The 24,393-nt window shown below is 51.0% G+C and overlaps 1 protein-coding gene across 1 annotated transcript in view; it reads left to right on the top strand.

Annotated features, from left to right (window-relative positions):
- Window positions 1-19,119: 19,119 nt before the first annotated feature.
- Ret (ret proto-oncogene) overlaps window positions 19,120-24,393 on the top strand; it is a 43,139-nt gene continuing 37,865 nt past the window's right edge. The window contains exon 1 of the mRNA XM_051155175.1: window positions 19,120-19,413. Within this exon, the coding sequence (XP_051011132.1) occupies window positions 19,341-19,413 (73 nt within the window). The 5' untranslated portion in view covers window positions 19,120-19,340. The remainder of the gene's footprint in view (window positions 19,414-24,393) is intronic.

Here is a 24,393-nt window from a genome sequence, read left to right as displayed (position 1 = left end):
CAAGTCAGCCTCTCTGGCTGCCACAATGGCTGTGGAAACTTCGGAGGCTGTGTTTCAGAAAGTAATGTGGTCTTTTAATCGTTTAATTATGTTGGTTGAATTTTAGTTAAACTCGTTTTTTAGCCTTTTCTTTGACAGTTTTACACATGCATGTAATTACTTTAGTTGTTTTTACCCACATTGTCTTCCCATCTCCCTCTGAAAACTGTTTTCTTCTCAGGTGTGTGTCTGTGTGTGAGTGTGTGTGTGAGTGTGTGTGTGTGCGCGCGTGCGCACACGCGCATGTCACACTGAGTTTGAGTTTAATTAGAATTGCCCACATGAACATGAGTGGAAGGCTATTGACAGGAGCACAGGCATGCAGTAGATATGCCACTGCAGAGAGTGGCAGCCCTGCTTCCAGCAACCATTAACCAAGGATGAGAGGTTGATGGGCCCAGTTTTGTGGGGTCTTCTGTGATGGCCACAACAGCAGCATGCTTCCCCACTCTTCACCTTTACATTTTCTGCCCCATCTTCCTAGATATTCTCTGAGCCTTGGAGGAGGTGATAGAGTTGTCCCATTTACGGCTGAGCACTCCACTGAGATAACATGCTTTTGGCTGCCATGTTGTAAGAAAGCTCAGAGCCTCCTGGAGAGTCCACACAGCATTCCGATGAAGGCTCCAGTTGACAGCCAGCACAAGTCACTGGCTACTGGCTACCAGCCATGTGAGAAGGATTCAAAGAGTTCCAGCCACAGACATGGAGCCACCAGCCCTAAGCAAGGTGGAGCTGAGAAGAGTCAAGCAGCCCCTCTGAGTGATGCTCAAATTGCCCGTCCTCGAGCAAAGGAAGTGCTGGAGCTACTTTCAGGCACTCCGTTCTACCCTGGGATGATTTGTTATGCAGCAGTAAACACAGAGCACAATGCCCTTGGGTGAATTCAAGCTTCACTGGGAGTCCAATGCTTGTGCATGAGTGTGAAAAATTCCTGGGTGGCCATATCCTGTCAAGATCGGTGGCTCTGCATCCTGGTGAGCTCAGACTGGTCCCAAGTGACTTCTGTGTCATATTTACAGTAACAGGAGCCCGGTGGCTCTGGTACGGGACAGGGACATGCTACATATGACAAGGTCTGACTAGGGTTTTCTAGGTAATGATAAATGTCCTCATAGCAGCAGAAAGCTGTATAGTCTCATCTAGAATTAAGTATCTCCAAAGAGAGATAATAAAGTCTAGGGTGAGCAGAAGAGAGTGTGTCAGAGATTCCAGAGCCTTCTCCACCTGAGGGTAGTGTGCACACATCCAAATCTGATTCCATCAATCTACCCCTGTAAATGGGAACGTGTGGTAGACAGGGATGCACGGGCCCCACACTGCAAAATATCTCAACATATCTGCAGATGGCCTCTTAAGGAAGATGGTCATCAGGGCAGGTCATGCTGTGATAGACCAACTGACCATTGTACCTAGGAACGTGTGGTATCTTAACATTTGCAGTACTAAGCAACGTAGTAATCCAATAGTTGAACCCAGTTAAGTCTATTTCTTTTTCCTTAGTCAGAAATTTCATTGTTTTTGCTTTAGACGTTTTAGGGGGAAAACGTAATAAAGTGCCCCTCAACTGGAATTCCCCTTGAAAGATTTAAAAATAGGCCATGGGTAGGCATGAGCGAGTACATTTTATCTTTGCGTTTTATGGCCAGGTGCTCATGGAATTTCTAAGCTGACAGGACAGGAAGTCCAACAAGCAGTCCAGAATAAACCAGAAGACAGTCAGTCAAATAAAAGGGTGACACCTGGACCAGAAAGAACTCAAAGCATCCATTCCAAGGAAACAGGATGGTCAGGCGCAAGAAGCACATGCTGGTACCTGATGCCAACGGGGCTGAGCCAAGAGGCTACTGCAGTGAAAGTGGTCGTCCTGGGGGCTCACACTGGATTGCCAAAATGTTGATGCAGCTGCTTTCATGCCAAAGGGAGTAAGATCATTTATTCTAAACCAAGTTTGAGCAACTATGGCTGGAAAACACAGACTTGAGACACCACAAATGACAAGTCCCACTATGGAACTTTTTACAGATACAGAACAGGTACAGTAATAGATCAATACATGTGCCAAACATATTAGTGGGAACAGCAGGTGGGTTCCAAAGCAGGAGAAACCTCGACGTAGGTCCCATGAATTCATTGTCCAGTGACTTTCTTCACTTCTGAATCAGTAGAAGTAAGGAGTTTGACTAAAATTCATTCAAAATGTTTACCCAGTTATCAAAAGGGATGTTTGGTCAGATACTGAAGTATGCAATAATAAGACGCTGTTAAAAGGACTAAGCACACCCTAGGCTAATTCTGGCTCTTAGTCTGCACCATCCAACACTCCACACTCAGGAAGTTGGATCAGTCAGTTGGCAGGATCTTCATCATAAGTATGCCTTTTTCAAGTAACTCCAATTCAGGAAAATGAGGCAAGGGAAAGAAATAAAGGGATTTGAGGAGAAAAATAAATCAAACTATTCCTATTTGAAAATGGAACGATTCTATACTTTAGAGACTTAATTTAAAAACTCTTGGATATGATAAACACCTTCAGGAAAGTAACAGAACACGAAGCTGACACACATAAATCAGTACCTTTTGTCAATATCAGTAATGAACTTGCCAGGAAAGAAACCACAAACAAACAAAACGCCTAAGAATAAACGCGTCCAAGGAGGTGGGCAGGAGGTAGGCAGTCTTCACAAATGGGAAGTTTAAAGCACTGAAGGAAGAAAGCGAAGAGGACAGAAGATGAAAAGCCTGCAACACTCATGGGCTAGCGGAACAAATACTGTGAAAGTCATCTGTATTACTGAAAAGTCATCTGTATTACTGAAAGCAATATACAGAGTCAACATAAAATGTCCATTTAAAAAATGTATAAAGCCGGACGTGGTGGCGCACGCCTTTAATCCCAGCACTCGGGAGGCAGAGGCAGGCGGATCGCTGTGAGTTCGAGGCTAGCCTGGTCTACAAAGTGAGTCCAGGACAGCCAAGGCTACACAGAGAAACCCTGTCTCGAAAAACCAAAAAAATAATAAAATAAAATAAAAAATGTATAATACTTTCGCAGAATTAGGGGGGGGAAACCCCACAAAATTCATTTGGAAGCACAGAAGATTCCAAATATCCAAGATAGTCATAAGCAGAAAGAGCTGGAGTTTTCATAATTCTGGATCTCAAATTATACTGTAGAGCTATAGTAACTAACACAGCATGGCGCTGGAACCATGAAACACGTGGGCCAGAACAAAGAGCCCAGATACAGGCGCTTAATATGATAAAGGTGTCAAAAATTTACACTGGGGGGAAAAGCCACAAAGGACACTGGGAAAATTGGATTTCCACGGGAAGTATCTAACCTTCCAGATACAGTCATAAGTGAAGACTTTCTGCAAAGAACTTATTGCACAGGAAATGATCATAAAAAGGAGAGTCATGGGTTCAAGATCAAGCTGGAGAAATGGCTCAGCAGTTAAAATCACGTACTGTTCTTGCAGAGGACTCAGGATCAGTTTCTAACATCCCACGTGGCAGTTCCAAGAGATCCAATGCCTTCTTTTCATCCCCACAGGCAACAGGCTTGCACACGGTACACATGTATACATACATGCAGGCAAACACTCATATACATAAAATAAATACACCTGTTTTTCAGATCATTTTTGAATGCATAAAGGAGGATTTGAGACCTCTGGATTCAAAAATCTAAAGAGTGGACTGAGACCAAGAGAGGACAGAAGTGAAACAGAGCATGTTATCTGTCATATATAGAACTTATATTCAACCATACGTGTGTGTGTGTGTGTGTGTGTGTGTGTGTGTGTGTGTGTGTGAGTGACATGAAAGCAGGAAGACTTTGTGGGACAAGGAGTAGACTAACAAGGAAGGGGAGGGAGGGAGGGAAGAGGGCAGCACATGGAAAATAGGAACAAAAATATTATGTGCGTGTAATGTAAGCATCACAATAAAACCCATTATTTTGTGCACTAACTAAAAGAAAATGTAAAGGAGCTATCCTCCATGTCCTATCTAGCTCCGTAGGAGTTGTGCACGGGGGCGGGGGGAGGGAGTGTCAAGATCAGAGACTTGGGGCTGGAGAGATGGCTCAGCGGTTAGGAGCACAGTCTGATCTACCAAAGGTCCTGAGTTCAATTCCCGGCAACCACATGTTGGCTCACAACCATTTATAATGTGATACAATGCCTTCTTCTGGCATACAGGTGTACATGCAAATCGAGCACTCATAAACAATAAATAAGTAAAATCTATTTTTTAAAAAAAGGATCAGAGACCTGAGAACTGGCACGGTACTCACCAGGTCTACACAGGAGCAGAGGTATTGAGAGTGGGAGGGAGGACCTGTTACAGGTGGTAAGAAGCTGCCACATCAAGGTTTTAGGAACCCTGGTGGACAGTCATGGCTGAAGGAAGAGGACCCATGGGGGAGCCTGGGCCTTGGAGGGTGGGGCTAAGGATGGGACATCTGTCCCTCCAGCGTTGATTCTCTCTCCCCAGGGCTTCCAGACTGAGAGACAGGTGGTTGCATGCTCCTCTGTCACAAAAAGAGGACTGAGAAGGGAAATAAAGGATTTGCCTGAGGACAGACACCAGCCCACATATGGCACGTCCCGCCATCTCTGCTTCAGTGCAGCCCTCACCACGGAAGATCGCGGAGGATCCAACCCTGGCCCTGCACTGCAGGACAGTCAGCCCCACCCCTGCATGGCTGTGAGAGTCATCTGCTTGTGAGCTGGAGCCCAACCTAAAGCTCCTCTATCGGAGGAGGGGAGGCAGAGAAGCATCCCAGAGGCAGGTCAGGGAAGGCAGAGACTCACCAGGAACACAGCCTCATCTAGATGTGGGGCTTGGGACTCAACTGCTGCTCAAGCAAGCTTCGTCATAGCCAAGATGTTTAGGTGATAGAAAAACTAACTGCTTTCTGTGACTCAGATGGGTCAGGCCGGTAAGCAGTGGGCGGGTGGAGAGAGGTCCGAGGCCAAAGTTGTTCAGGTGACCCACAGGCCTTCTTGAACTGGCAGCTAATGTGGGTTGTGGCCCGTTCTCAACTCAGCTGAGCCTGTTTGCTCTCTGTGTCCCAGATGGGCCAGGCTGGTAAGCAGCAGGCGGGAGGAGAGAGGTCCATGGCCAAAGCTTCTCAGGTGACCCTCAAGCAAAGAATGGATAAAGAAACTGTGGTACGTCTACACAATGGGATGCTATTCCACTATCAAAAAACAAGGACATCATGAAATTTGCAGGCAAGTGGATGGAACTAGAAAAGATCATCCTGAGCGAGGTAACCCAGACCCAGAAAGACACACATGCTATATACCCACTTATGAGTGGATATTAGCCAAATAATACAGGATAACCACACTACAATCCATAGACCTAAGGAAACTAAATACCAAGGAGGACCCTAGGGAAGATGCTTAATTCTCATTCAGAAGGACAAATAGAATAGACACCGGAAGCAGTTGAAGAGAGGGAACAGGAAGGGAGCCTACCATAGAGGTCCTCTCAAAGACCCCACCCAGCAGGAGATCCAAGCAGATGCTGAGACTCACAGCCAAACTCCAGGCTGTAACACAGAGAGTCCTATGGAAGAGTTGGGGAATAGAGGGACCTGAGAGGGGTCAGGAGCTCCACAAGGAGACTAACGGAGCCAACAAATCCTGGCAGAGAAGGGGAGTGCTGTAGAAACTGATGCACCATCCAAGGACCATGGATGGTGAGGACCTAGACCCTCTGCTCAGATGTAGTAGACAGGCAACACAGTCTCCTCATGGGTCCCATAATATGGGGAGTAGGGAGTACTGACATGGACTCTGGCCCCCACACGTTGATCACTTCCCCCTGGTGGGGCAGCTGTGCCAGGCCACAGAGGAAGAGGATTCAGGCAGCCCAGATAAGACTTGATAGGCTGAGGTCAGATGTTGGTAGAAGAGGGCTCCCCCTTTCTGAGGACTAGGAGAGGGAGGGAGGGAGAGGGTATAAGGGAGGGAGGGTGGCGCTGGGAGGCAATGAGGGAGGGGGCTACAATCGGGATGTAAAGTGAACAAATTAAAAAATTAAAATTAAAAATAAAATTAAAAAAAATTAACCGCCTGATTTGGTGATCATAAATGTACTGAAACATCATAATTACCCCCAAATATGCATACAGTCTCAATGTGCCAATAAAACTTTGTAAATAAATAAAACTGGATGTGCAAATCCAACTGAAGGTCTGCTCTGGCCCGGGGTCCTGTAGGAAGGCTGTCTGTACCAGCACGGGGCAGCCTGGCTTGTGTGCCTCTCACAGCCCCTGGAAAGGCTTACCAAGAAGGTTCATGGGCCGTGGCACCTGTAAGCTCCAACCAGAGCTCTCCAGAGAGGCAGGGGTGGGGGCAGGGATGAGATGGGTCCCCTGCTCCCAGTGGCCTTCAAGCAGAAGGCCTGCTCCCTCTGTCCCAACCCGGGGAGACGGGCCCAGCTGGTCCCATTTCTCATCCCTATCGATTATTGTGGCAGAAGTCCTACTAGCAGAATGTAAATCAGTGTCCCTGGGGTATTTAACCAGGGAGGGTTAGCTGGAGGTGGCATCCCTTAGAAGTCCCTCATCTGATGTTTTTATATTAATTCCTATAGTGGCCAGATTAATTTTTATTCCACTGACTGTTATCTCTTCTTCATTGACTAGGAGACATTTCTCAGAAGTGCATATCTCAATGAGTATCAGTCATTTAATGGGGTGCTGCCCCTGGCTGCAAGGTTTTCATTAAAGAATGAACACTCCCTTTGATCCAAAGACTCGTCCCTTTGGAAATAACAATGCGCAGGCCAGCCTACCTCACTGTCACAGTCATCACCACCTGTGGAGGAGGGTGGAAGCTGCCTAGGAACCCACAGCCATAGGCACAGGGTGCCCTTCCCCCACCCACATCTCCCCCTTGCTCTACCCATACCCAGCATCCTAGTCATCACAGAGGATTCACATGACCACACTTAACAGAGGGACCCCCACCCACACCCCAGAGACGAACATATGGTCACCAGCCTTTGCTCTGCACTGGGCACCTTCTCCCATCTCTCCAGATCAGCTCCCCTTTCCTTGAAAACATAGTGACGTGACGCTGCTGCCTTTTGAAGGCGAAAGGAATTCACTAGTCAGAAATTCCCTAAGGTCCAGTACTGTGCACGCTCACAGATCATAGGCTCGGGTCACCAAAATGAGTCGCATCTTTGCTGGTGTGGCGTAAGCATTAGGCTGGTAAGTGTTGAGGGGCCTGGGCCTGGGTCCAGAGAAGGAAGAAGGGAACTGGCAGAGCTTTAGCACTGTCTGCAGATACAGGTGCCTACAGAGGGCATGGCAGGTAGATGTGGGGACTCTAGCTGAAGACAGACAGGGCTGTGGCACACATCAGAGGGGCGGAAGCTGAAAGGAAAAGAGCTGCAGGGAGGAGGGGCACTTAGCACCCCTGAAACAGATGGCTGGCCTTACACGAGGGAGCCCCACACCTCTCTCCTGTCGCTCCTTACATTAGAACAATAGCTCCCAAATGTGGTCCCAAAAAAAGGAGGAAGAAGAAGAAGAAGAAGAAGAAGAAGAAGAAGAAGAAGAAGAAGAAGAAGAAGAAGAAGAAGAAGAAGAAGGAGAAGAAGAAGAAGAAGTAGTAGAAGAAGAAAAGCCAGCATCTGAAGCCAGAAAGCCTGTGACAAGGGGCAGGCTCTCTCCCATCTAATATTTGCAGACCAGTCCTCCACCAGCTTGAGAGGACAAGCAGTATGGAGCGAGCAAGGTATGATAGCTTGAATAAGAAATAGTCTCCATAGGCTCAAGCACTTGAGCCCTTGGCCCCCAGGTGTTTGGGTGCTGTGAAGGGAGGGGTTGAAGCCATGCTGGAGAGTGTAGGACACTGGAGGCAGGCATTCAGAGTCAGCCTCTCTCTGTCTATCTGTCTCTGTGCCTGTCTGTCTGTCTGTCTCTGTCTGTCTGTCTTTGTGTCTGTCTGTCTGTCTGTCTCTCTCCTCTCTCTCTCTCTCTCTCTCTCTCTCTCTCTCTCTCTCTCTCTCTCTCTCTCTCTCTCTCTCTCTCTCTTTCTCTCTCTCTTCCTTTCTCCCTCCAGAATGCTGATAAAGACAAGATGTGGTCTGTTAGCTTCCTGCCCCCCCCCAGCCATGCCTGTGACATACTGTCACGCCTTCTCTACCATTGAGGACTCTCCCTCTGGAGCTCTGAGCCAAAATAAACACTCCCTTCTATAAGGAAGGGAGCCGCTTCAGACTGTCAGCGGCAGCTAACTAGGATTTGACCCATGCTCTAACAGGGGTGTGATTTTGCCTGCTGCATATAGTTTCTGCAAGTATATGACATTTGGAATTCTGGGGGCTGCTGAGAGGCTTTATAAATGCTAGAACCCCTGAAAGGCGTTGTGGTAGTTGCTGCTACTGCTGCTCCCCCTCCCGCCACCGCCCCCCCGCTGCTGCTCCTGGTTGCTGGTTGCTTTTGTTGTGGTTTGTCAAGTGGTCATAAGCAAAAGGAAGAAATTGGTTATCTTGATTGCGAAGATCAAACCTGTCCCAAGGAACTCAGTGCCCCTCATCAGCAAGAAGTAGTCTAATGATAATGACGTCCCCTCCCCCCTCTAAGCTTTCTTGCCTACCTAGGGTTGGAAGGGTGGGAGAAGGGTGGAGGAGGGTGGAAGAGAGTAAAGAACCCACAAAGCAGCAAATGCCAGCTACAGCGTGTCCCTGATGGAGATACTGGGACACCCACTATCAGGTGAGCCTTCTCCTCTGTCACACACCTGCTGCTACGATGTGCTTCACCAAAGCTTCCAAACCTACGAGCCAAAGTAAAACGTTTGCCCTTTCAGTTATTTTAGGTGTTCTGCAGTAGCAGAGAAAAGCAGACTAATACCACACCGAAGCTTGTGCTTCAGTGACCTCCCCCGTCACCATCCAGAGGTGCTGTGGCCCTGACAGGGTCAGAAGCTCCATGCAGTTTGTAGGTGCTCACCACCTGGGCTGCTGCCTTTTCTAGAGGACACAATTCCCAAAGATTTATCTCTCAGAATGAGCTCACTCAACTCAGGCAGAGTCAGTCATGTGCGTAGTAAGAGCCCAAGCCTTTAGGATTTGGAGAGTGTTGGTAAGCAGGCAATACTCCCTCCCTGAGGCTGTGCATCAGCTCCAGCAGATCAGGCTCTTCCCTGGATCCACACACTATTCCTAAAAGTCCAGAAGATGGACGCATTGTTTAGGGAGCTGCTTCCAAGACCCAGTGGGGGGGGGGGCGGGTGTTGCTGTAAGTTGTGTCCAAAGAGCCAGCTGCATTGTGGGTCTGACTTCTGCAAGGAAGTGCATCATGAGGTGGGGTCAGTGAGGGACAGGGCAGGTCTGAGGATGGGGACAGCCAGGTCTGGTTCAGTTCCAGCCCTTTGGCATCCGCTGCCCCAGCAAGCCAGATGGTTGGTCGCATATGATGTCATGAATGAACAATCTCTAGAGATCCTCAGTGGAAGACTGGGCTAGAGTGAGGGTCTGAGGCAGCCCTTGAGAGCTAGGCTGGGAACAACAACAAAAAAAAAAATCCACAGAGATGGAAAACCTGAGGCAGGGTTTCTCCGCTCCAACTGCTGGAGATGCTGGGAACACAGCGGCAGGTGTAAGAGAACACACTTGAAGCAAGGTAAACTTTGTGAAGGTCCTCACTGCCATCAACACGCAGCCTCTGAATAAATGGTCCTCTGGCCCTTAGGAAGGGTCCAGGGAATAGTAGCAGAACTGCTATTTGAACTTCTCTCCTGTTCTCCACCAATGACCTGCTAAGACACTGCGACCCCTTCCTCCACCCCCACACCCTCTTACCCCCTTACCCCAGCCACATCCCTGGACTACCTCTCCTCTAACATTCATGTATGTGTGTTCTCTGCCAGGCAGCTCTTGGGGTCATGGTGCCCCACCTCCCCCGAGGCTCTATCATATTCACTGGGCTGCAAAGACAAACTTACCAGGACCCTACCCTGAAAAGTGGCTATGGCACAGGCTACCTGGTGCGTATTTGGCACTTGATAAAATGCAATTTTGGATGAAACTGAAGAGGGGCACCTACCCCCCTCATGCAGGGGCCCTGTCATGGAGGGGCTTCAGAGAACAGAACAACATGGGAGGGTATAGGCAGCTTTACACGTGTCTCACCTAAGCTGGGCAGAAGGCAGCTCAGGACCTGACAGAGCCCAGGATGGGCAGGTAGAGGCCCATGTCTAAGCTGCAATAGTAACTTGCAGACATGATTGCATCTGACCTTCCTGAGTCTCCTGTCTCTGGCGGAGGGCCCACGGTGAGCTCAGCTCCCTTCGTACATCTAAGCTTCGTTATGGAGACATTTGTAAAGTGTCCAATCTACAGAAAAGTGCCAGCTTCTGGAATCATCGAGAGGATCCGCGTCCTTTGTTCTGAACTCTTTTCGTCCCTGATGACCATTTGCCCAGCCTTCTCTCTGGGGACACAGTAGGCTGGGGAGAGAAGTGTCTCTGAGCCAGCAGGATACTTCTAGCCTTCTAACTCAGGTTTCCAAGAGACCTCCCAGCCTAGCCCTGCTGGCCTGAAGCACCGAGGCCTCCAGAACCTTCCTGAACATTCATTCCTCAGTTGAGCAATCCCAGCCCAAGCCAAATCTCAAGGGAACCTGGAGAGGGCAGGCCCCTCCTCTCTCTGAGGTGGCTCTGAGAGTTTAAAGGGGCAGGGGAAAAAGCATTCCTCAGTCTTTTAGAGTCTCCACAAAACACTTCCTGATGTTTGCCTGACACTAAAAACCTATTAAAGTCGTAAACTTCTCCTGCAGAACGCTCCTCAAAAAATGTATTTATCTAAAGGGCATCTGTGTTTGGTCTCTAACACAAACGCTCCAAATGTCGGGCCCCAGGTGATTTATTTGGGGGCGCTTTGTTCTCTCCTTCCTCAAGCCCTTTCAGCTTCAGACCCTGGTTGCTTGGCCCCTTTGCTCCATCTGCTGATGTTGAAGGATGGCTTCGATGTAGTCTGAGGGGCGGTGCAGAGGAAGAGCGGCCCAGGGAAGCAAGTGAGCACTCTGTAGGAACTGCAGAGGGTGGGGCAGGGGCTACTGCTACAGCGGATGCAGACGCGCACAGAGCCCACCTGCCAGCCTGGTCCCATTCCTCCATATCCAGCCAAGCTAGCCTCTCTACCAAGAATGCCCTTCGTGCTTAGATATGGTGCCATTAGCAGTGAGTCCTTACTAGGTCCCCAGCTACATGAGATGCTGGACGCTCACCTTCAACAAGCTATTGTCCCCACCACACACAGATGTCGACCAGAGAGCGTACACAGCAATGAACAATTGTCACACACACACACACACACACACACACACACACACACACACACACACACACACACACACCATTGACAATCAGATGCCCAGGGTCATTCCAAGACTGCCCCCCCCCAGCTTGTGGGTCAGCCCAGCACTGCTGGGGGGAGGGGGGCAGGGCAGGGTCTCTCATGCAGTCTCCACAGGGTATCAGAGCAGGAGATAACTTCTGAGGAATGAAGAGTTGCTCGGGGGTCTAAGAATAGAGAAATGGGGTACCGGGGTGGTGGGATGGAGGTCAGTGCTGGGGAGCCCCTGTTAAGTCTGTGCACCGAGGAAATAGAAGAGCTTTCCTCAGAGGGGAGAAGTGCTAGGATTTCAGCTTTGGTGAGCAGGCCCTTAGGCTTCAGCACAGAGTCCCTTGACAATCCTTCATTACAGCATCTTAATATGCATGAACTCATCAGCCCCTTTGCAAAGAGGCCCTGGAGAGCAGGCCCTGCTGGGACTGCACTATGTTTGCTGGCAGTGGGAGAAATCTCAGAAGGCCTGGGAGGCTAGGGACTCTGCTTGGAGGGGAACATAGGATTCCACGGGTGGGTGGACACCTGGCGTGTACTGCCATGATGCTATCCTTCTTTCGGGGGGCTTTGGCGTCTTCAAGCTATCACAAAGTGAGTCCACAGAGCAAAAGCTGCTGGGGCAGTCCATTGGAGCCACCACAGCACTCCACAACCACTGTGCTGCTTCTGTCACTTCCCTGGCAGAGGCCCATCTTTCCTCCAGGAATCTTAGGGAGAGGCCGTGAAGGTGGGGTGTTTTGTTTTGTTTTGTTTTGTTTTAGAGCCATGCCATCTGATAGGTATACTAGCTATATCTAGCTATATAATTTTACATTTCAGTTCACTTTCTTTTTTTGTTTGTTTTGTTTGTTTGTTTTTTGAGACAGGGTTTCTCTGTGTGGCCTTGACTATCCTGGACTCACTTTGTAGACCAGGCTGACCTTGAACTCACAGCGATTCAGATCCACCTACCTCTGCCTCCCAAGTGCTGAGATTAAAGGCGTGCGCCACCACGGCCGGCTTCAATTCACTTTCAATTCAATAATACCAGTTCAGTTTTTTGGTCGCACCTGCCACATTTCAAATGCTCAGAAAGCACACAATGGATCACAGCCACCACGGCTGTGCCACGTTCAGCGGACACTGCCCTTTCAGGCGGTAGGCGAGGCTGGCCACTTCTGGTGAGCTGAAAGGACAGCATCTGGTCTATGGGAGGCATCGGTGATGTGATCAGAAGCCCCCAACAGCCTTTCATGCAATGGAGCTGGTGCTGAGAGGAAAGCAATGAGTGGGAGCTACTGAGGTGTATTTGCAGCTGGCTTCACAGCTGGACTGCAGAGGAACCTAGGGGTTGGAGGCAAGTCAAGACACTCCATGGTCCTGTTTGCAAACAGAGGCCTAGGAATCACAGAGGGCTAGGAGTGGCTTGAACTGTGTCCCTTGCCCAGCACCCCTTGGCTCACTTGCAGCACTCCTGCCTCTAGCTCATGGCTGCTACCATGTGTGCAGCAGGCAGGTAGTGACCATGTCAGTACTGGCAGGCCTGAGCTGACTACGAACGGCATGCCCCATACCTAGAACTACAGCCCACAGAGATGCTGCGCAAGGGCAGCCCACAGAGGGCATTACAGGGCATTAAGTCAATGGAGTTCCTATTTGTCAACATTCCAAAAACGCAGCAGGTGTTTTTGCCTGTGAAGGCAGAAACTCTCCCAGAGGCCAGAAAGAATGGGGACAAAGGTTGCAAAGGGGAAGATTCATGTGGTCCTGTCCCTCCCAGGCAGTGTGGGACTTCCAAGCCCTTGGCATTACACCTCTGGTGTCTACGGGGCAGCACCGTACCCCCACACACACAAGCTCCAGCCTCTTTGCTCAAAGTCAGTAACCCCATATTACAGGCCTGACAGTCACCTTTCTGTGGCCCTTGTTAGCTTACATATCAATGAACATGTGTCTGACAGTTCAAGGAACATCCGTGGAAAAATAGCATACAGGGAGAATCTTCGTTTTTCTTCTCTATAGTGTCTGGCTTTGGAGGATGGCACCTCAAATATTGTAAGTACCCAGTAAATAAATGTATCTTGTTTTGTATTGGTTTTCGAGACAGGGTTTCTGTGTATGTAGCCTTGGCTATCCTGGACTCCCTTTGTAGACCAGGCTGGCCTTGAACTCACAGAGATCCACCTGCCTCTGCCTCCTGAGTGCTGGGATTAAAGGCATGCACTACCACCCCTGGCTAATAAATGCATTTTTAAAGGTCAAGTGGAAGATGTACAGATTGGGTGAAATGCAGCTCTACACTGCCTATGGGACAAACTGAGACCCCTGCCCCCGTCCAATCTGAGACCTAGCCAGTGTTGCCAGGTCTAGGCCATACTCCTGGCCTTGTGACTGAAGACACTTGAGGGTCAGGCTCCTGTTCCTGAACTGAGTTTTCTTGACATCTCTAGGTTCCCCCATACCATGGCCCCAGAGAACCCCATAATAGCAGCTCTCTACTTTATCCCCAGTTTATCATTTTAGAGTCCGTGACAGGCTAAGACAACCCTGAGGACATTAGCAACCTGGGTGGGGCATTAGGACCACTGAATCCTGTTGAATTGTCTCTTTCTTCTGCCTCTGCTTCCTGCCACAGAGTCAGCATCTCTGGGTCCCCTAGCACAGAGCCCCCCGTGTGTGTGTGTGTGTGTGTGTGTGTGTGTGTGTGTGTATTTCTCTCTCTCACACACACACACACACACACACACACACTCTGCCACTGTACTATAAACCAAATCTAGAAGCATCATCCATCCTTCTTGAAGGTTTATCTATTTTAGCCTGAAACTTGAGAAGTCAGAGATAGGTTTTGTGATGATAAGGGTAAGCTTAATTTTTCATTTACTTCCAGCTAATAACTGACTGAAAATAGTCCCTCCTTTGCTTCCAGAAGCCAAGGGAAAGAAAAATGCTTTCTGGTGACAGGATAATTTGTCAGAAAGTTATGAGTGAGTTCAGCAGAGCTGTATAGGAAGTGTATATTGAACAATATGACACACTGGCTTCTAATTGCTTCTGCCTTTCTGATCAATAATACATGTTTTCAAAAAGCCTTCTGTTTGCATTTACACAATGGACAGTAACTACTGCAAAGGATCCATTAAGACCTATTTTAAAAAGTGCATTCTTAAAAAAGTTGTCTAAATCTGCATTACAAGGCAGATTGTGAAACTGCCTTGGGAGACGTTTTTTTCTAAAAGGCATTCAGGCCGTTTCTGCCGGACTTGCCAACTAACTGTGCTCACTGCCCTCTCCATGGCTTGCTTCTGAGCCAGAAAGCTTTCTCTACCGCTCCAGATGATGCATCAAGACACAGTCAAGCCCGAGGCCTCTGCAGTGGCCAGCTATGCCCTCCACCAGGACACAGGATGAGCCCAGGAGCTCAGGTAGGTGGACTCACGGCTCCGCCTACCACTCTTGAAACTCCGCTGAAGAATCTGAAGTGGCCAGGGGTGGGCTCCGGGGCTTGTTTCCTCCCAACACACCCGTGGGTCAGAAGGCCTGGCACCTATGACTAAGCCAGGAAGGTGGAGAACAGGAGTTAGCTCTGGCAGGCAGGCTTGCATTTGACACAATTGGGTCTTACCTGAGCAGGTAGGCAACCTGGAGCAGAGGGAAGCAGGCAGTTTGGAGGAGGGGCCATCAGGCTTCGCATGTCACCTTAGCAACAGCTTCTGTTACCTTTGGCTTCATACTTCTATAGCTGACGGGACCAACCATAACAACAAGGACTACTCATAGGGACTGTGGTGGGCCCTGACTGAGGGCGCGCGCTCCCCTCTCCCTCCCCCCCCCTCTCTCTCTCCCTCCCTCTCCCTCTCCCTTCTCTCTCTCTCTCTCTCTCTCTCTCTCCCTCCCTCTCCTTCTCCCTTCTCTCTCTCTCTCTCTCTCTCTCTCTCTGGGAGGCCCCAGACTTGAGACAGAAAAAAGCCTAAAAAAATGAAGAAAGGTACCCACTGTCCACCAAGCCTCCATACGTTATTGCTTAAACTCAGAACAACTCTGCTGAGCAGTTGTCTCGATAAACCAGTGCCAAAGACCTTTCTGGAAGATGTTGGGCAATGTAGTCAACCTGATTCATAGGCTGGGGGGGGGGGATGGGGTGGGATTCCTCCAGGGGAAGGGAGATGGCAGGAGGGAAGAGGGAGGGAAAGGGGAAAGGGAGAAACTTGGAAGACCCCGCAGGAGAAGCATCTGGAAAGCTGGGGCAAGAAATGAGGTTAAGTCAGTCATGTGAAGGGAGGCTCTGTCCAGTCCCCTGTCCTTGTTGCTTGCCTTCGTGAGACAGGAGCTGGGGCCTCCAGTATCCAGTCAGGTGTAAGAGGAATGTCTTTTCACAGACAGACTCAAGTCCCATCTACAAGTGTCTTCAATGGGTGCTGAGGCAGGCAGCCAGGCAGGATCTCCAGAAGCCATACAAAGCACATCCTTTGGCTACACCCTGCTAGCCCAAGCCAGGTAGCCTGTGATTATGCTAATGATTTAGCATATTCATTTAGGAGGCACACCTACTTGCCTCGACTGAGGTAGCTGACAGGCATGCTTTTCTTCTTGCAGCTCTCTGGAGGGTAGCCAATGGCAGGCAGGGAGGTAAACTACGGAAAAGAAAAATGCTCCCCCCACCTCAACACCCCATTGGGGTAGCAGAGTGCAGTTGGGGAAGAGTGCTAAGTAGTGACCACCTGCACCCCTCCCCACAGGGTCACAGAATCTGTGCTTCCAACTATCGTGTCCCACCTGCCTGCAGGAGAAGTACCATGTCCACTCTGAAGCACCTAGCCTTCTAGTACTTCCCAGTCTGGGCTGGACTTCCGGACTTAGGACACCTCTTTTAAGACCCCAAGGGTCACGTTTCTGTCCCTGCTTTTTTTTGATACCTCTGGACATCCCTATACCTACAATTCCATCGTCTAGACACCCCATCCAGTGTCCTATCCAGAAGTAGCTCTTTTCCACTGGAGCAAGCCTGTGCCACCTGGGGTCTCTGCCTGGCCTCTACCCTCTCATCCTTGGGTTGTGTTTTGGGGACAGATCCAAGGGGCTCCAGGTAGGCCTGGCATGCTCAGAAGCCACGCACAGCCTTTACAATCCTGCTTACTGCAAGGATACCATGCGAGCTGTCCACCTACTAACTCCTCACACCCAATCAGTCGGCTTCCCCTGGGCAGCAGATTCCACAACAGGTGGGGAGAGGCAGGGCTGCAGAAGTGTCAGGATCGAAACTCAAGTTAAGTTACTCCAAAGCAGCAGTGTGCATCACAACCTCTAGGAGATCCGTCTTCTTTAGAATGTGTGTGAGCCGTGGCTAGGTGTCAGAGTATTTGCCTAGCGTGCCCGCCATTGTATTTTTTTTAAAGAAAGAAATAGTAAAGTGTCTCTATGGGTGAAGCTTAGCACCTACCAGACCATCCCAACTCTAACTTCTAGAGCACTTGTGACCTTCAGTGAGGGTCAAGGTCAAGGAGGAATCTAGGTAAAGCAATGGCTGTGACTTACTAAGCATGTACTCCGTGCTGACAGTGAGTTCCATCCACACCGGCACTCCCTTTTTATTAATAGAGTAAGTTTACAGCTGGGGGAAATGAGGCTCCGAGTACAATTAGGAAAAGTATAAAAAAAACAAAAAACAAAAAACAAAAAACCAACAACAAAAGTAGAGCTTTATACAGACTCGACCCTCCCCCTGGGCTGGAGGAAAAAAGAAAGGAGCAAAGGATGGGGCTTCCTAGGTGAAGCATAGCCTAGCCTCAAACCTGCCCTAGGGACAGTGACCTAGGCACCCTGCCCACTCCCTTAGAGGAAGTTCCCTCCTCCTATGCTCAGATTCTGAACACTGAGTTAATGTCAGTGGCAGCAGGTCCAGGACTTCCCTCCCATCTAGACGCCGCTGTCTCTGCTCAGCAACCTGGGCATGCACCCAGGAGGGTAAGATATGCATTCAAGTACACAGGTATGCATGTATCCCAACACTGGTTTTGTGTGTGTGTGTGTGTGTGTGTGTGTGTGTGTGTGTGTGTGTTTTTGGAGGTTCACACAAGAGTCCACTCAAGATCTTCTGGGGAGAGAGAAATGTCCCCACTGTGGTATCTGGACATTCGGAGTGCAAAAGCTTGAGGAGCAGACGGGAGTGAATTCTTGCACGGGTGCTTAAAATGGCCAGAGCTCATCCCAGTGTCGTGCCAGTGAAGGGTGCATGAGGGTGAGGCTGGTTGGAAGAGCAGACCAGACTTCTCTTTTCTCTCCGCATTCTATTGGAAAACAGCCAAAGGAACCTGTTTGTGGCCAAGAAGTAACTCCCTCCCACCTTCCTATGCAGGTCCCATCCTTAGACACAGGCCCAAGTGATAAGGTGTGAGTCAGGTGTGTTAGCAGCTACTGCTAACTTCAGCTCCCCATAATCCCAAAGGCCAGTGATCTCAGGGTGCCACTCCTGGACTGGCAGGCTAGTAGTCTGGATACCCTCCCGCCAGCCGGCAAGCTCTGAATAACATCTCAGCTGGCCTGGCCCCAAGTCAGCCTATGTCTTGGCAGCTTCTACTCCTGCCTGTGAGGGTGACTTCACTTTGACTTCATATCTGCAGAGTGATGTACAGATCGCTTATGCAGCCCTGAGCTCAGCCAGGTGGGAGGGTGCTGCTGAGCCCCTCCCCAGGCTCAGGTTCCGGGGGACCTGTTCACTCCAAGGTCCTACAGACGTCTGTTTTCTTTTCCTTCCACCACTAGGTGTAAAGCCAGGCTTCAAAAAGCAGCTGGGAGTGGGGAGAGCTGGGCTTTTCCCACAGGGCTCTAGAATCCACATGTGGCCTTCCATTTCCTGCCCAGAGGCTCCCATATCAAGGGTAATTATATTTAGGCATAATTTGGGGAGGAGGGTTAGGGTCTTCGGGAAAACTTCTGCTTTCACCCTCCCCCAAGACACCCCTGTAACGCTGCCCTAGTCTGGCAGTGCACATCCTAAGAGCTCTTCTATTTGGTGGGGTAAGAGCCTACAGTTCCAAGCACTCCACCAGACTACAGCAGCAGGTCTGTTTGAAGGGTGTGCAGTTAGCCAGTTTCTTGGTCCTATTGGTTGTACCTGTCCTGGGAATCACAAACAAGACCCACAGGGCGCCCTCACCCTCTCCTCCACAGGATACAATATACACTGGAAGCAGGCTCTTTCTCTTGGTCAGGGCTCCTCCCCTCTTCCCGCCTCTAGCCCCAGAAGAAACTGCAAGCTCCAAACGCACTTCCCACTCCCGCCCCCGTAATAAATGGCGGAGGATGCTCTCCACGACCGGAGACTGGAGGGACATCAGTCTAATCTCTGGTTTCTTTGCGAGCAGAGGAAATCAGTCGTCCCAGAATCCAGAATCTTCTGTGTTGCTCTTTCTGGGCGGCAAAGGACAAACCGCAGAAACAGCAAGCAGGCGCACAGGGTGAGAAAGTGGCTGTGCCGGCAGATGACCATGGATTCAGGCTACCTTTAGTCGACCGGCACCCGCGCCATAACCACATGCACCCAGCTCCGACTCGCCCTCTGCCAGGGAGGAAATCGCGGGTCTCGAAGCAGTCGGGTGCCGCCCCACCTTGTCCCACGCTGTACCTGGAGCCCCGCCCCTTCGCACACACCCGCACCCCTGGTCCCGCCCCTCCTGCTGCCCCTCCCTCTGCACCCTGCCCTGCCCCTGTCCGCTCCGGGGGCGCCCGCAGCGCAAGTCTCCCCTCAGTACCGCAACTGGAGCCGCGCAAGCAGCAGCGGAGAGCCAGTCCAAGACCGCACCTAGGAGTCGCGCCCGGAGGCAACGCGCCCGCAGTGCCCGTTGCGCCCCGGCTGGCATGGGGAGGCCCGGCTGAGCGCCGCACCCCACTGCTGAGACCCGCCCGCTCTTCAACCGCGGCCCTTGCGCGCACGGGCGATGGCGAAAGCGACGTCCGGCGCGGCAGGGATGGGGCTGAAGCTGGTTTTGCTGCTGCCGCTGCTGGGCGAAGGTGAGTCCAACGTGTGGCGGGGACGGTAGCGGCCGGGGCGAAGTTAACACTGCGCACCAAGCCGGGGAGCTGACGCGCGCAGAAGCGCGCTTACATTGGCTGGCAACGGCCGATTGCGCTGCTGGCGGTCTTGGGGCCTGGGAACCCGGTGGCTGCTCTGCCTAGAGCGCTCCGGCCGCCGCCTGGGCGGGGCTCGGGTCGATGCGGGCCCCGGGCCGGGCAGCGTGGTCGGTGCTCAACCAAAGCCGCAGCTGCGCATCCTAAGCTGGTTGCGCCTCCAGCCGCGGCCGCGTGCCCAGGCGAAGCGGACAGATCTTGTTGCCACTGGGGAGCAGCTGCGAGAGGACAGGGTTAGGCAGCCCCTGGAAGCCCGCGACTTGCACCAGCGTTTGGAGACTGCTGTGCCCTAATTTTCTTTTCGGGTTTCACTCCCGCACTTTCTGTAGCTCTGCTTTAATGGCTAAAGGTTGCTGAGACTCTTTAGTTAAGGTTATTTTTCTCTTGTGTGTTTTTGCCGCCCTGGTCTTTATAAACCTAAAAGCCTGTGTTTTTCTGGCGTTATCTTAGCCCGAGAGTTCGACATGGTCTGAGTCCGGCCCGGCAGCTGGGAGCCCTGTGTCCCCCTATATTCGGCTGGAGCACCTGAAAGCTTTTGGAGGCTCAATAGAGTCCGGGGCTGACATTTACCCAGCACTTTGGGGACAGCCACTCAGGAGCCGAATGTGATGTGTGGTCAGCATCATGCGCACATAGGAGTCCCTTATTAGGTGTGGCCTTTCAAAGGCTGGTCACTGCCCTCGCTCCTATACCCTGACCAAACGAACTCTTAAGGACACAGGATGTTGACCTCCTTGGCGGCGCATTTTAGTGTCCTTTCAACCTACCCTAACTTGGTTCCCTCCGGAAATATATGTACATACCAGATTTTCTTCTGATATCAGAACAGAGCCCAGGCCACTCTCCTCCCATTCCTTACAAAGGGCGCTCTCTCTCTTTGCACCCACCCTTTAGAAACAGAAAAGATCACCTTGTCTCTAGCTCCAAGTCTTGCAAAGATTGGGCTTACAAACCACCCCAGGGCGGCATATGTGGGCCTCCCAGCACCCGGGGTATGTATGCAGAGAGGGGAATAGGATAAAGACCCTATCGTTCTTGAGATGAAAAAAAAATAGATTGGACAGTCTGTTTCTAGGTGTTGGGGTGCGGGGGTTACAGTGCTGCATGGGGGTCTAGGCATGAAACACGGAACCTGTGAACTCTGAAGCTCTCCAGTGTCTTTGGGTTTAAATGTCATAGTCGCAGCTGTGTTGTCAGGGGGAAAACTAGGAAGACGTGTTCGGCAACTTTCCTAAACCTTCCCAGCCCTGAATTTAGTGACGTGAGGTCCCCAGCCGGTTCAGGGACCCATCTCAAGAGCTGGCCTGTGGCATTTGGCAGGGAGAAAGGGAGCTTTCTGTTTGAGACCTCTGGCCCATAAAATCAGGTGGCCACGGACAGCTTATAGAGTCCAGGGACTATGAGCCCCTGTCTTAATACCCACCCTTTTCTGGATGGCCAAGAAACAGGATAGAGGTACAGAGAGGTCAGGGAAGTTTTTGTTTGTTTGTTTTTGTTTATTTGAGAAACCGGCTAGCCTGGCCTCTGGAGCAGCAGTCATTCATTGATCTGCTTCAGACTGCCACTACAGATCTCGGGTGCGGTTCCTCAGAGTATGAGGCTAGGGGGCAGCGTGGCCTCCAGCGCCCTCTTGTGGATACAGTGTTCTAGTTGCTGGGCCTGTTGCCCACGGTTTTGAGTGGGTTTGTAGAAAGTGAGGGGACCTTGCTCAGGAGACTCACCCATTTCAAGTTATCAACAAGACATGCTCCCCCATTTCTCACGAACTCACGAACTCACGAACTCATGTACTCCCACAGCGTGGCCTGGTTCCCTTCTCACTCTCCTCCTAACACCCCACATATACACAGTGCCTTGTCTCGCGTTCCCTCATGGTCTCAGGACTGTTGGGCCCAGTGTTCTGGAACTAGAGACGACAACCTTCTATAATTCGTTAATTTTTTCCTGCACTTTTCACTGCTCTATACAGATACAGCTTGACTGTGTGGATGAGACTACTAAATCTCCACATCTCCGTCTCATGCATGTCCCAGGGCACCTTGGTGCCCCCCCAGCCCCCTCCCCCCACACCAGACTGCATAATAATATTCATGTCTCCATCTTCTTGGCTTGGCATCTGGCTTAGCATCTGCAGCTGTGAGAACCAAAGAATCTGGCACCATGTCATGGGAGGGACCCTGCCTGGACAGCCCTTCTGTGAGTGTGAGGGACCCATATCTGTCTACACGAGCAAGAGCTTCTCGTAAGCTCCTGGGGCATGGGACACAAGGCTTCATCTCTTCGCTTTTTTCTTTCTTTCTTTCTTCCTTCCCCCTTCCCTTACTGAGCTCAGGGGGCCCTGGAGGCTTGTCCTGATTCTCCAGGCTCACCTGGGCCCTTCGATGTCTTCTTCTTCCAGCTGCTGAGCCCCAGTGTCCATTCTCAGGGCTGGGCCAGCCAGGAACTCCTGAGGGTGGGGCTGAGAGCAGACAGCAAGTGGGGAAGTGGCCGAGCCAGCCGTTCACTAGATTGCTTTGATTTTGCAGAATTGCTTTAGGAATGGGCTAAGTAAATCCCTGGTTCCTTGGTGTGAAGAAAATGGGATACATTCACCTAATGGGGTACTAATGGCCTTTTAGCCAGGGGAGGAGAAAACTAATTAAAAATTATAGTATCTGTTGAAATGGAGCCTGGGATAGGAAGGGAAGGGGTAGCTGGAAGTGGCTGCCTCCCTCTGGATCTTCTCTACAGCCTGGCAGAGGACTCTGTTGGTCCCCTTTCCTGTGAACACCAGCAATAGCTAGCTAGCTCTTGCCGTCCTGTTGATGACCCAGCGAGGTTTGTGGTCTTCTTTTCCCATTTAACAGATGAACAAACTGAGGCTCTCCCAATCTGTAGATCCCGAAGCGCAGGGAAAGCTAAACACTCTCCAGGTCCAGGACTCTTGATTTTAGCCAGGCCAGTGCAGCTTGGTACCAGGAAGAGAGATGAAGAGGGACCCGGGAAACGAAAATGTCCGCGCCCGTCAAACCCCACAGCAAGTCAGTCATTGTATGACAGCGGGTGCTCTGGAGATAGAGTGGACCCAGGCCTCTCTGGGTCTGAGTAGAATTCTCAGCGAGATGTTTGCTTTTACTGACTGGCTGACAGTGAGGGGTCTGTCTGATGGGCTAGGAATGAATACTAGGCCTGGCTCTGTCAGAGCTCTCCCAGAGAGGGAGCCTGTGTGCTCCAGGCATGGTAAGAAAAGTCATGTTTGTATATAGCCAGAGGGCTGTTGGGGAGAAGACACTTCTAGGAGGCCTGTCTTTTGCACAGTGTCTGCAGAGGCACCCTGGCACCTTAGCCCAAGTGCTATGATGATCCTAGGGGAGGGATGCAACTATGTGCCCTCATCCAGGTGGAATCAACTTCCCTACGGCACTGGGAAAGACCAATCAAAGAAAACTCCCACTTCATGCCCAGGAAAAAAGGGCAAAGTTAGTAGCTAAGAGTCTATCCTCCATTCACTTAGTAATTCCTTCCTTCTAGTTGAGTGGCCGTAATTGCACTGTGGGGGTGGGGGGCGGTGTTGTGTTGGTGGGGGCTGCTTCTGGGGTGAGGGCTGGAGCCTGCCTGGCTGCTGATTGATCTCTTACCTCAGTCCTCTTCCATCAACACTGCGTCTTCTTCCTTTTCCTCCTTTCCCATTATTTTTCGTATGCATGGCTTGGTGTAGTGTTGCTTTGCAGGGAGGAACTAACAGCAAAAGACACACATAATAGTTAATGGAGATGGAGAAGGTGGGGGCAGGGGCCGTGTGGTTCAGTTAGAGGTGAGCTGCTGGCAGCAAGACAAGGTAGTAAGGACTGGGCGGCCTGGCAGGGCGCCCTGGGCATGACCACAGAGGAAGTGATGTTGGGGTGGGGGTGGGGCATGTCCTTGTCTGTCTAGTCTATGAGGACTGTCCTCTGTGGCCCCTGGTAGAGGGTGTTTCACCCTAGAAAGCTGTATGGAGTTGGTATAGCTGACTCTAGGCTGACTCATTCATAAGAGCAGCCAGAGCTTTGTTTCCCGGAAGTAAGGAGAGGCTGTGCCTCCTGCCGCAGGCCTCCAACTCTTCTCAGAGGACACAGATCCTTTCCTGACAGGTTCCGGGACCCCAAAGGGCTCTGTGCACTGCACCTTCCTCCTTTCTTTCCCTAGCTGTTGCCTCCCTAATACCTGCTTTCCTGTTTTTCCACAGCCTGAGCAGGCCTCACAGTTGTGTGGTTGATGGGAGGGGGTTCTAGGGACCTTCCCCTCAGCCTGAGACTGAAATCTGTCCAGCCAATAGACCCCTGAGCCATCCCACAAAGTCCTGACCTAGTCATGTGGGGTAAGAGGAGGAGGCATACTGTTGTATTCTGCCAGCTCCTTCCCAGGCACCCAGGTGGCCCCTCAGAAGGTGGCTGGTGAGACCTTGAGGGCTGCCGTTGAAGGGACATCACCTGGGCTCCGAGGAGAGCAGGTGGCCAGTGTTTGCTTTTGCCTCATAGGTAGCGCTACTAAGCAGAGAGCGTCCCAGATGCTACTTGCAGGTTCACTGTTCACATGACTGGGTGTGAGCCTGCCTGGTGAGCTGGCCATGGACTCATGTCTCCTTGGTGTCATTAGTTACCCAGTGGGCTCTACAGCAAGAGGGGCCAGTGGCCCTGTGGCCCAGACCCCAGCAGATGGAGCCCCTTCTTCCAAACTCAGGAGCTTGCAGGTGCCCCTTGCTGTGCTCCCAGGTCTTACCTCCTCTGTGACATGGAGTGCTGGTGTCTGTGTTCTTTGGGGCTGTCCAAGGGACAGCGTGACCCTAGAGCAGGAGACAGGGCATGCTGGACCGTGTTCATTGTCACTGACTCCACTCCCTCACAC

Source organism: Acomys russatus, chromosome 13, assembly GCF_903995435.1.
Source record: "Acomys russatus chromosome 13, mAcoRus1.1, whole genome shotgun sequence".
Classification (NCBI taxonomy): Eukaryota; Metazoa; Chordata; class Mammalia; order Rodentia; family Muridae; genus Acomys; species Acomys russatus.
The sequence above is the reverse complement of the archived record's forward strand: the minus strand, read 5'-3'. Positions and strand labels throughout refer to the sequence as shown.